General features: G+C 33.8%; 1 protein-coding gene across 2 annotated transcripts in view; it reads left to right on the top strand.

Annotated features, from left to right (window-relative positions):
- The window catches only part of Acyp2 (acylphosphatase 2), a 149,808-nt gene that overhangs the window by 14,102 nt on the left and 122,126 nt on the right, over positions 1 to 13,580 (top strand). For both annotated transcript variants that reach the window (XM_013357166.4, XM_005322002.5), the window contains exons 2-3: positions 2,721 to 2,737; positions 4,471 to 4,580. In XM_013357166.4, the coding sequence (XP_013212620.2) occupies positions 2,721 to 2,737; positions 4,471 to 4,580 (127 nt within the window). The remainder of the gene's footprint in view (positions 1 to 2,720; positions 2,738 to 4,470; positions 4,581 to 13,580) is intronic.

Below are 13,580 nucleotides of genomic sequence, written 5' to 3'. Positions count from 1 at the left end.
TGGGGCCACTTACTGGTTCTAAATTTCAGTATGCATAAGAATCATTTGGAAATTATGTTAAAACCAGATTTCTGGATATTACCTACAAAGTTCTGTTTCTGTAGGTCTGAGAAGGAGTCCTAGATTTGATTTTCTATAACAACTCTCAGGTGTTGCTATTTGAATACACAGAGCTTTTACTGCTGAGGAATGGGGAGAGGAACATGATCCAAACTGTCAATCTACTTATTGGTCAGCATCTTACTGTGTTTCAGAATCCCTCACTCATATAGTGAAAATATTTCAGACTATTGCCTGTAGAATTTCCCTCCTGTTGTGTCTTTCTTTTTTATATGGTCTGGGTTGACATGAAGTTTCTTGAATTTTCTGCTGATTCCTTTTATATCATCTATTAGCTAATGTCTTTCCTTCCATCTATACAGCAGATTGCCTTTCTGATTCTCCTTCAGATCAATACTTCCCACTCATCCTTCCTCCAAGTTTTACATGTATCTTTAAAAATATTTTTATAGCCCTATAAAAATTCCATTTGTGATACTCTCCTGTCTTCATTGCTTGGCTGCTCTATTTTCTTCATATTCATTTGGCACTACAGTATACTACCATCAGGAAAAGTTGTTATAAATCTGCTTACAAAACTATAAAAATATCTAAACTACTAGTCTTCTATATGCTCCTAACCAGGCTCAATTGCTGTGTGTAGAAGCAATATCTTTTGGCCTCTTTGGAGACCAGCTTTTCTATCCCCTGTGACTTCATAATGTTTTTTTTTTCTTAATTTTTTTCAACCAAGGTATAATTTACATTCAGTGACACTCACCCTTTTTGCTGTACATTCAATGAGTTTTAACCAATGCATACAATAACGTAACAACCACCATAGTTTAGATAAAGAACAGTTCCATCCCCCCAAAAGTTCCCTCATGCTTCCTTGTAGCACTGTCCCCCTATGCCTAGGTGTTGGCAACCACTAATTTGTTTTCTGTCTATAGTTTTGCCTGTTTCAGAATGTGGGATTACACATTATGTGTGAGTCTGGCTTCCTTTGCTTAGCACAATGCATTTGATTCAACATGTAATTCATAAAATTGTTGCTTGTATCCATAGGTCTTTCTTTTTGATTTCTGAGTAGTCCATTGTGTGGATCTTCCACAGTTGTTTATACGTTCTAAAAATATTTTTAATTGCTATGCTCTCTTCTGTCCTCTAAATTTAAACTCCTTTTTTTTTTTTCAATTTGGAAAAAGATTTCCAAATTTCTCATGTGCTCTAGGTGGGAATAAAAACTAAATAGTACTCAACAAGCTCTGTATTTCTGCACCTGCCATATTCCTGATGCTTCTTAAACCCATTTTGACCAATTCTCAGGTAGGATCTCAACTGTGGGGCAAATCTATTCCTGAGAAGCCAGTTCTATGCATCCTTTTGGATTGAATGTCTTCCAAGTTGCAATTTGCAAGAATGACCTGAGCTCTGTTGTATAGGATCATTGCTGCACTTCCCAGGAGAGATGTAAGAAGGACTTCCCTTTCTCCTACCAGGTCTCAAATGATAAACATACATCCTTGGTAATTTGGAACCAGCTTGCCTCTTTTTTTTACCCCTGTATTAGGGCCCTGTTCTCCTTGTATGAAGGTTTGGTTCCAAACAACCTAGTATAGGAAATCCCATAGCTTACTTGACTTGTGTCTAAGATGGCACTCACACAGTTTTGTAGGATGGATAATGGAAGTATAAGATACTATGGTAATTATCAATATGGAACAGCCCCATCTAACACAGTTTATATGGAGAAAACATAATCAGCACCAGCAACTTTACCTAACCTATATGATTTGAAATATGAACATAATGTAATCTACACTGTAAAGATTCTAAGGCTTATTTCCATTTTAGTTAATTTAATTAGTACTGAAGCTTCTGAAGCCCAGTCATGGTCAGGAATATCATTTCTTGATATTGCTTCATTGGTTCTAGTTACTAACAGAAATAAAATGAAAATATAAATGTTTATTTAAACTTGAATTTAGTTATTGTATTTAAAGAAAAAAATTCTAAAATCTAAGGATGGGTAAATTTTAAGCTAAGTATCCTCAACTGTCCTTATAATAAGCATTTTGTTCTATTTAGCATTTTACAACAGATTCAGAATGTAGTTCAGAATTTCGTTATACTTTGGTCTTAAAGAGTGTTACTATATTATATTTCTCCAAAAACTTCCCTTTCTCTTTTTATTTAAAAATATATATACATATATACCTATATATCTATATACCTACACTATATATATATCTGTGTGTATATGTGTGTCTGTGTGTGTGTGTGTGTGTGTATATATATATATATATATATATATATTTTTTTTTTTTTTTTTTTTTTTTTGGTATTGGGAATTGAACCTAGGGTGTTTTACTACTGAACTACATCCCCGGCCCCTTTTATTTTCTATTTTAAGTCATGGTCTCACTAAGTTACTCAGGCTGTCCTGGAACTTGTAATCCTCCTGCCTCCCTAGTTGTTGAAATTACAAACATTGGCCACTGTGTTTGGCTAAAGAGAATACTTTTGAACAATGCCCTTTGAATACATTCAGATATTGAATGTTTTATTTATCTTTTACTTACCCTCTAATAAATAGATGAACATTAAGTTAGGAAATATAGTTTTTTTTCTTAAAAGGTAGACATGCTGACATTTCTTTTTATCTTTCTTTTATACAGGTGTTTGCTTCAGAATGGTAAGTCAATACACTTTATTATTTTTTCACTTGCTTCCTGTTATTTTTAATCAGAGACAGTGCAATTTTCTGCATAGTGCTAGCCTACTCCTTATTTACTGCCCTTGACAGCAAATGAAGATGTATATGAATATCTTTGAAATTACTGTTTTATTAAAGCTGTCCTTTAAAAATAGTCAGAAACATTACAGCCTTCTTATTTATTAGTTAATATTTTCTCTGAATTTCAAAAGCACCTCTCTTGGTTGATTTGAATTAAACATTTTGATCAGATATATTGAGTACAAAGTAGGGGCTCTTTCACGTGTTCTGGATAGAAAAATGCTCCAGGCAAGAGAGCATATCTAGCACTGCAGAATGAAAAATGCTAATGTGGAATATGAAAGCAGTTCCCAGGTTTTCAGCAGTTATATTTCCTTTTCTCTTTTTAAATTTTTATTTGTTAAAATACTCTTTTCCTAAAAGTTAACTGTGGCTTGTATTTTCACCTACTGTTGCTGCTGGGAGTCACTTGATTAGGTCTCTGGTCCCCAACCCCTGAGAGTTAGTTTCAACACTTTCCTAACAGTAAAGCCTCTATATATTTTGACAACTCCATCCTCCACAACTCAGATTGTCTCCATTTTCATAATTATCTTGAATTATGTTCCGAGCCAATTCCTATATCCATCTGAGCAAAAATTGGTAGAAAATAGTACAAAGTAAAATAAAAATAATTAAAAATTAATAAAATGATTTTGGTTTGTGTTGCTTCATCTTGCTGAGTCTGTGGAGTATAGATCGCCTAGCCTCCAAGCAGGTGAAGAGCATAGTTTTGAAAACTTCAGGTTGACTGGATCCACAAGAAGTTTTAGAATAATGTGGTTAAAATAATTCAAAATCAAAATGTTTCTTTTTTTTCATTTTTAGTAGAATAACTGAATTTGAAACTGGGAAAAGAATTTAAAGAAACTATTAAGAATCACAGGGGGTGGGGGTGCTAGGGTTGTGGCTGAGTGGTAGAGCACTTCTCTAGCATGTGTGAGGCACTGGGTTTGATTCTCAGCACTGCATACAAATAAATAAACATAAAGATCCATTCATGACTATATATATATGAATCATAGGAAAGAGAAATTTATCCATAAACAATTATAACATTTTTGTGGTAAATCCAGAGCCATCAAAACCCATCAGAATCTTTTAATCTACGATAATTCTGCAGTCCAACTTGTGTAGGCTAGTGTTCTTGATAGTTTAATTTTCTTGTTAAAATTATTTTCCCTCATTTTTGTAGGAAATTTCGAAGTGTTTTAGTTTTTGTTCCTGCCCTTGAATGCTTAATGTTGATCATAACAGGATGTTTCTTGTCAGTGATTGAGAATCTTGGATTGATGACAATGCATCAGATTGACAATGCAATTTTAGTGTCCACAGGCCTGCGGGCAATGTGGCTGAATTTTATAGATCCCAAAACACATCACAGAAACTGGTTCTGAAATAATTTCTACTATTAGTTTCTATTTTTGCAATGTGTTGTTCTGAAAGAGGAATTTAATAGAAGATACCATTCAAGTGAAAGTTCTTGCTATTAAATAGAGGTGTGACTGGTTCAGCTCTGCCAGTGTTGGCGTAGACTATATTTTAGAATAAAAATATTATCAGGTTAACATTTTGAATATTGGAATAGAATATGTTATGAATTCAGACTTTTCATGATTGACTTCATCTCTTTTGTTTTCTCCTGAAACCAGTACACAGAAGGTGAAGCTAAGAAAATAGGAGTGGTTGGCTGGGTGAAGAATACCAGCAAAGGCACCGTGACAGGCCAAGTACAAGGTCCTGAAGACAAGGTCAATTCCATGTGAGTAATAAGACTAATAACATGTGTGTGAATTTCACTGGACAATAGGAATAGTACTGATGGGCCAGATTTAGTTTGTAGATTGTAAACAAACTCAGATTTCTAGGTGGGCTAGCAAAGAAATCCAGAGGTAGGGTGAAATTTCTTGTTTAGGAATTTCCCTTGGGTAGGCCTCAGGAGAGGCAACTGCCTGACTCCCCATTCTGTATGAATTTGTCCTGGTGAGTCTCCCCTGTTGTCCAGGGCCCACATATTTCTCATTTGAAGTTTTGGGATAGAAGCATATAGCCTTGGAATGGTGGTTAAAGTAATCTTCAAGGCAAAAAGATCACCATCTCCTTTTAATGTAAGTGCTTTATATATTTACTTGCGACTTTATTTTTACTGTCAGTGAGAGTGTGTTCAGGTTACCATCATATGAATCCTTGCAGTCAATGGAGATAAGATTCAGTAATATGGGGAATAGTGTCCTGTGGACACAATGTCATTTTCAAAGGCTTTGTCTCTTCAGCTTCATCATTTCTAATGTTCTTTGTAATCTTTTTTTTTAAAAAATAAAAAATAGCTATCATTTTTTTCAGCATTTACATATTGGGGAATATGCTAAGCACTTTATATAAATTATCTCATTTAATCTTTACAGCAGATCCTATGAGGTAGACAGTATTACCTACTTTATTTTATTTTATTGGTTATGAATTGTCTCTGTTTTCATTACTTAATATATTCAGATTTCAAAAGCATTACTTTTTGGCTTATTATACAATGAAGTAATATAAGGCAAAGAGTTATAAAGGCAGTGATAGTACTCTGCCCCTTTATGTAACACGTGCCAGTGGCTTTGTGAATAGTTTTAACAGTTTTCTGTTTCATTTCAAGTTATTTAAATGTGCATTTATGGTTAAGGTTTTGCTCGTTATTACCAAAATGGTATACTTCATGCATATTTTCTGTAACTTGTATTTCATTTTATGGGACATTCTAATAATAAGTAAACATATAATTACTAACTCCATTTTCTAATTTATTTATATATGGGTACATACTTAAATTTATGTGTAAAATCACATCCTGGCTTAAAAAGCCCAAAAATTCAATTACATAAAATGTGGGTTAAGAGTTAATGAACAGGGCTGCGGCTGTAGCTCATTCATTGGTAGAGCGCCTGCCTAGCATGGGTGAGGCACTGGGTTTGATCCTCAGCATCACATAAAAATAAATAAGGATATTGTGTCCAACTACAACTAAAAAATAAATGATTTTTAAAAAAGAGTTAATGAACAATAATATTTTTCAAGAGAATTACCAGAAAATGCACAAAAGATTGTGAGATTTACATTGTACAGAATGGATAAGTTCAATGGATGAGAAAATGTCAAATGGTTATGAAGTAGTTTAAAGATGGAGACCATGTGGAGGATGTTTTGTTTTTGATTTTTTTTTTTTTTTTTGTGTGTGTGTGGCACTAGGGATTGAACCCATGTTTGCTTAACTACTGAGCCACATCCCCAGCCCTTTTTAATTTTTTATTTTGAGGTGGTCTCACAAGATGCTTAGGCCTTGCTAAGGTCCTGAGGCTGGCCTTGAATCCTTCTGCCTCAGCCTTCTGAGATGCTGGGATTACACGCACGTGCCACCATGCCTGGCAGGATGGAAGCCCATTCCAATCGTGTTGTATTCCTAATCCACATTAGAGCAGACATTTGAGTAATTGGCATAACATGAATGAAATCATATAATATGTTCCCCTTTTCCCTTTTCAACTTCTGCATTCTTTACCCCCCTGTGTAAAGAAATGTGTGTTGGCAAGCTGGTATCCTTCTGTGTTTGTCTTCATGGTCACATTCTCTCTCTGTCCACCCCCCCCCCACACACACATGTAGGCACACATATGTTTATAATAGGATCATAGTATATGCCCTTCTCTTGACCTCACTTTTTTTTCCCCTCCTTACTCGGAATTGAACCCAGGGGTGCTCTACCACTGAGCTACATCCTCAACCCTTTGTATTTTTTGAGACAGGGTCTTACTAAGTTACCTCTCTCTTTTATCACTCAAAGATATATCCAGAAAATCCTTCTGAGCCAAATTGTGTAACTCGAATTCATTCTTTTTAATGGCTGCTTAACTTACACAGTTAGGTAAACCATTATTTATTACCTATTGCTAGGAACCCTTTTTGTGTTTGTTTCTTGTTTTTTACAATGAGACCAATACTACAATCAACGTTTTATTATTGAATTAAATAAAAAACTTTTTAGTTGTTGATGGACCTGTATTTTATTCATTTATTCATATGCAGTGCTGAGAATCAAACCCAATACCCCACACATGCTCCACCACTGAGCCACAACCCCAGCCCTATTGAATTTATTTTTATGGGATTGATTCCCAAGGGCATGATTTGTTGGTTGAAGTGTCTATGTATTTTTAATGTAAAAAATTCATCAAAGTGCTTTTAGAGCAGCTGTAAACAGTTCCTCCTAATCTTGTTGGCAATGGGTATGATTGCTCTCTATTCTTTTTATCTGATTGGCTATTGGGTGATTGTTATTTCACTGTAATTTGCAATTCTCTAATTATTAGTTAGCTTGAGCATCTTCAAAGTTATTATTGAGATATGATTTATCTTCCCAGTCATTTTTGTTTATTTCTAGTTTTTAATTTGAATTAGTTTCTTCTTTGAGTATTTTTTTTAAGTGTAGTTCCTTCCTTTCCTGGTTTTTACTTTTTTTTTTTTTAATTTCATCTTCATGGAATATTTTGTTGAGAATATTTTAAAGTGCAGGTTTTCTGGTTTCAAATTCCTTTGATATTTGTTTATCATGGAAGGTTTTTATTTCATATTCAAATCTGAAGCTTAATTTTGCTGGATATAGGATTGTTGGTTGGCATCCATTTTCTTTCAGAGCTTGGTATATATTATTCCAGGAACTCCTATTTTTGAGGTTCTGGGTTGAGAAATCAGCTGAGACCCAAATTGATTTCCCCCTATACATCTGATTTTTTTTTCTCTTGCAGCCTTTAAAATCTGTATGCTAGGCATTTTTATTATAACGTGCCTTGATGTGGGTTTGTTGTAATTTTGCACATTTGTGGTCCTATAAGCCTCTTGTATTTAATTTTCCTTTTCATTCTTTAGCTTTGGAAGATTTTCTGGTATTATTAAATTGAAAAGATTGTGCATTCCTTTAGTTTGTATCTTCATGCTTTCATCTATCCTGATAAATCTTAAATTTGGTCTTTTTAGTTATCCCATAATTCTTGGAAGTACTTTTCATGGTTTCTTAACATCTTCTCTCCATGGTCAACTCTATTTGCAAGATTATATGTTTTGTCTTCTTTGCCACTTCTTCCAAGTGAACTTGTATATTGGTGATGCTTTCTATTGAATTTTTAATTTGGTTTATTGTTTCCTTCATTTCAAGAATTTCTGTTTTTTTTTCAAAATCTCTCTTTATTGAGATCTCTTTATCTCCCTATCTCTCTATTTTGCTACCTGTATTTGCTCTCTTACATCATCCTTTACTTCACAGATCAATTTAATGATGTACATTCTAAACTCCTTCTCTGACATTTCTTCCACTGTGGTATTGATGGATTCTGTTATCAGAGTATCTTGGTTTGCTTGGGGTGATTTGTTCTCTTGCTTTTTCATGTTGTTTGCGTGTCTACCTATCTAACAGTAGAGTTTCTAAGGCAGTAGAGTTTCTTCTATTCTGTGGACTTATGGTGTCTGTGAAGGTTTCTAGTACCTCACTGTTTAGGGGGAGACAAGTAATAACAAAAACCAATGCAAATAATTTACAGCATTAAACCAAATAGTTCTTACTATGATGTCTACAATGTTAATTATAATAATAAACAGAAATTATATGATCAGGTATAGCCTATAATAACAGCAAGTTTGCAAAAGGGTTTACATTTTCAAATGGTGGACAGAGAGAGAACAGAAGTGATATAGGGTGTGATGATTATGAAGGAGGAGGAGAGAAGACAGAAGTAAAATGTTAAAAGAAGGGTGATGGAGAGAATAATAGGGATTGGCTGTTAGCAGAAGAGAAGAGAGAATCAAGGGAACCAGGTAGGAGAAAAAATATACATAAAGCAAAAATTTAAATTAAAAAAATAAAAGAATATAAAACAAAACTAAAATATATTAATCAAACATTCTAGTTCACAAAAAAACTAATCCAAGTAAAATAATTGTCTTCAAAAATGCTAGACATGAGGGGCTGGGGTTGTGGCTCAGTGGCAGGCACTTGCCGAGCATGTGTGAGGCATTGGGTTCGATCCCCAGCACCACATAAACAAACTAAATAAACAAAATAAAGGTATTGTGTCCATCAACAACTAAAAAAATATTTTTTAAAAATGCTAGACATGAGAAGAAAAAAAATAGGAAACTATGTATATATATATGTCTATGTATTTAAAGGTCACAATTAAACAGTGAAAAAGAATAAAAAAATTTTTTTGATGAAAAGTTGAAGAATTCTTTCTGTTGTAGTTCAAAGTATTCTCGGCTTCTCAGACGTTTTAGGAGTGTGATGCTCCACCCTCTGGATTGCTGGAGTGAGAGAGGTAATCTGGTAGGCGGAATTCCTGGAGGCAGGGTTTAGTCTTCTGCAGGCTCCAGGCTCTTTGCTGAATGCCAATTGGTCTAGAGATTTTAAGTCAGTGCATCTGCAGCGCCCAGTACTTGCTGGTCCACGCTCAAAGACTGTACCCCAGGGATCTTCCCTGAGTTCAACTCATATGGTGGGGGAGCCAATTCTTAGTCTCCTATATCACCTGCAGACCCCACGTTTTCTGGTTCAGTCTCCAATTGCTCCCGCATCTGCCCTTCCAAGTTCCTGACCAGAAGCATTTCTCCCAACTGGTCCCGCAAGCAGTGGAATTGAAGGGGCAATTGAAGAGCTTAATTGATTTAAGCTCTGGTTGGTGGGTTTCCATGCCAGTTGTCCCTTGTGTAAACCTCTCTCCACATTTGATTTTCTTCTGGTAACTTAAACATACTCTATGTCGTGCAGCATGTGTTTACTAGGCCTGTATTTTGGACCAAATTTCTAGTTGGACATTTTTATGATGTCAAGAGAATTGACATTTTTATGCTATTATATCTTCCCATATAAGAATATGAATGTCTTTCCATTTGGTTAGATTTTAAAATTATCCTTTAATATGATTTTCTTCATATAAGTTTTGTACTTTTCTACATAAGTTTACTCCTTTGTATTTTACTGATAGCTTCATTATTGTATATGGAATATTTTTTTCCTAATTCTGTTTCTAGGTGTTTGTGCTTGAATATGGAAAGCCCAATGACTTTTTTGTGTATTTATTTTACATCATAGTGTTACTTTATCAACTATTATTATCAATTCTACTAGTTTTTAAAAATTATATTTCATTGTGTTTTCTAAATACATATAATTAGGCAATTTGTAAAAAATAATGTATTTTTTTTCTCAGTGTTTATTTCATTTGTAGTACTGGCATAACAATGTTGATTAATAATAGTAATAGCAGGCATCTTTGTCTGTTTTTTATTTTATTTGAAATAGTTTTACTGTTTCACCAAGTGGAAAGATGTTTGCTGTTGGTTTTTCATAAACACACTTTATCACATTGAATTTCACTTGTATTCCTGGAATTAAGCTCTGGTTGATTCCAGTGTGTTATTATTTTTTCTTAATTTTCAGTTGTAGATGGACACAATACCTTTGTTTTATTTATTTATGTGGTGCTGAGGATTGAACCCAGTGCCTCACACATATGAGGCAAGTGATGTACCACTAAACTACAATCCCAACCCCCAGTGCATTATTTTTTTGAGTTATTACCTAATATTGCTTGGCCAATATTTTCTTTACAACTTGTGCATCTATATTTATAAATGAGACTATGGTTTTCTTTTTGGTACACTATCAAGTTTTAATGTTAAAATTTTGGCTTCATGAAACATGTTAGGAAGTTTTCTATCTTTTCATTTATTCTGGGATAATTCAAATATTGTTGGAATAATTGTTCTTAGTTAGATTAGCTGAAACAAATTATGAAATCATGTGGTCCTAATACCATCTCAATGTAGACCTTCAAACACATTTCTAACTTAGTCTGTGGTGATTAGTGTATTGGGGTTTTCCACTGGTGGTGCTTAGATTCTTTTATATTTTGCTAAGAAATTACCCAAATTTTTCTAAGTTTTCAAATTTGTTGCCATAGATTTTTTTTTATAATTTTTGCCCTTATGTATTTATTGAAGTGCTAGATATTGAACCCAGGACCTTAGACATGGCATACCTGGTGTTGTTTTATAGTTCACTTTTTTTTTCACTACTAGGGATTGAACCCAGGGGTGCTCTACTACTGTGCTATCTCCCCCAGCCCTTTATATTTCTTATTTTGGACAGGTTCTTGTTGTTATTCAGGCTGGCCTGAACTTGAGATCCTCCTGCCTCAGCCTCTGAGTTTCTGGAATTTCAGGTGTGCATCACTGTACAGGGGAATTAACATTTTTTAATTAGTAGAAGGAGTATGCTCTAAAGTAACAATAAAACTATTGTATAGTAAATACATATGAGTACCAGTCATTTATCATCAAGTATTATGTATTGTACATAATTGTGTATATACTAGACTTTTATACAAGTGGCAGTGCAGAAGATTTATTTACATCAGCATCACCACAAATATGTTATGCATTGGGCTACGAAGCTATTATGGCATGATGTCACTAGGTGATAGGACTTTCCAGGTCCATTGTAATCTTCTGGGACCACCGTCATAGGTATGTTCTGTTGTTGACTGAACATCATTATGCAGCACATGACTGTAATGTTTGCTTTTATTTTGTTTAATCCTTTTCAGTTCAATTGCTCCCTGCCATTTCATCTTTCTTTTTTATACTTTTATGTTATTCTCTGTATTTTTGTCCTTTTTGGATTGTTTTAACACAACGTGAACGTTTCTCTTTTTAATGGCAGAACTTGGTCTCTTCACCTAATATAATTGATTTGTGTGCCACATTAGTTTCTTTAAGTTCATTGTACCAGTGTTTTGTAACAACTGACTTCATTATTCAGAAGCACTTTACAATTTTTATTTTTAGTTTGAATCAATACATTTATGTGTTCTTTGAAGTTTTTGTAGTGAACTAGAACACATAATAAATATGTGTGAGGTATGAACCCACAGGTTGATGAATTAAATTAAAGCAAAGTTCTTTCCCTTGCCGTAGCACCTTGGATCAACTAGGTCATAGGCATGAGTCTACTTTTGGATTCTCTATCCTGTTTCACTGGTCTGTTTTTCTATCCTTGTATTAATACCACACAATATTAATTATTGTATTTTTATTATAAGTCTTGACAACTGGTAAACAAGTTATTCTAATTTATTCTTTTTCAAGATTGCCTTGGCTATTCTAGTACTTTGCATTGTAAGTTTTATATATCTAGTTGTCAAGGTCCACAATCTGTTGGAATTTTGCTGGAATTGCATTGAGTATATAGATAAATTTGGGAAGAATTTATGTACTAAATGTAAGAAGCCTCTTCTTTATTTTGTTCTTCAGTTCTTTAAATAGTATGATATAATTTTCTGCATAAAGGCCTCGCATATCTCCCTGCTTGTATCTGATAGTTTTCATGTATTATAAATACTATCTATTTAAGCATTTTATTTTTTCTTTATTGCTAATGTATAAAATACAATTGAATTTTTCATATTGCCTTATTTCCAGCAACTTTACTAAACTCACTTATTGCTGCTAATAATTTATATATAGATTATTTTGAATTTTCTATGTAGCTGATCTTACGTATCATCTGAGAATAGGAGAACTTTATTTCTCCTTTTTCCAATCCTTTTACCTTTTATTTCTTTTTCTCATAATGCTGCTGGTTAGGTCTTCAAGTGCAATATTGAGTAAGAGGAATAGTGATAATAGTCATCTGTGCCTTATATTCCTGATCTCAAACTTTCAGCAGTGATGTCAACAACTAAACTATTATATAGCATATTTTACTGTCAAATAGAAAATATTTACTACTAAATTGGTATTTACTATTTACAAGTAAGTAATAGTCTTATTATAACTGTACTTTACTTTAAAAAACTGCCAGTTACAAAGAGCAGAACTGAGAGAGCAAGGACTTCAGGGTATTTACAAAAGTGTGCGTGTAATTACGAATCTTGGAATCTAGATTGGACAAGAAAATAATAAACTGGAATAGGATTGATGGGCAGAGAAAAGTGGTTCTTTCATTGGGTTTTGGATCTCAGGAATTTCAACAACTTGGATAAACTCTTTCTAGTGTAGTCTAGAGTCAGTGGAGTCAATTTAGAAAGGATGGGGTAGAGCGGGGATGTGAAATTGTCTCTGTCTCCTTCCCCACTTTTGTATACATGAGTTCTTTAACTGATCCTTGTTTGTTCTGTGTTCATTAGTTCTATAACTGGATTTTTTAAAATATTTTTTTTAGTTGTTGATGGACTTTATTGTCTTTATTTTTATGTGGTGCTGAAGATTGAACCCAGTGCCTCATGCATGCTAGGCACGCTACCACTGAGCCACAACGCAGCCCCTATAACTGGATTTTATATGACTATTGCTAAGTGGAGATTCCTCCTGCTGTCTGAAAAAATTGAAATGTTATACATTTTTGTGTTGTCATGCTTTTCTCCTATTACAATTTTTTATTAAGAGATGTTTAGCATCTACACAAGTTGAGTGAACAGGACTGTGAAACCTCTGTGCTAGTTACCCAGTTTCAATAACAGTTAACTTTCTGACATTCTTGTTTCATATATCCCTCCAACTTTTCTTTTGTTTTTGTTATCTTTAGAGCATTTAAAGCAAATTTCCACCATCATTTAATGACCTGTAAATCTAGGTAACTGATATGGAATTACCAATATTTGACAATGAAACCTACAAAACCTGTAAAACAGCAATTTCATGCTGTTCCATCTAATATTTTACTATGTTTCTT

The sequence above is a fragment of the Ictidomys tridecemlineatus genome, chromosome 12 (assembly GCF_052094955.1).
Source record: "Ictidomys tridecemlineatus isolate mIctTri1 chromosome 12, mIctTri1.hap1, whole genome shotgun sequence".
In the NCBI taxonomy this organism is placed as follows: domain Eukaryota; kingdom Metazoa; phylum Chordata; class Mammalia; order Rodentia; family Sciuridae; genus Ictidomys; species Ictidomys tridecemlineatus.
Note: the sequence above shows the minus strand (reverse complement) of the source record. Positions and strands in the feature narration are given on the sequence as shown.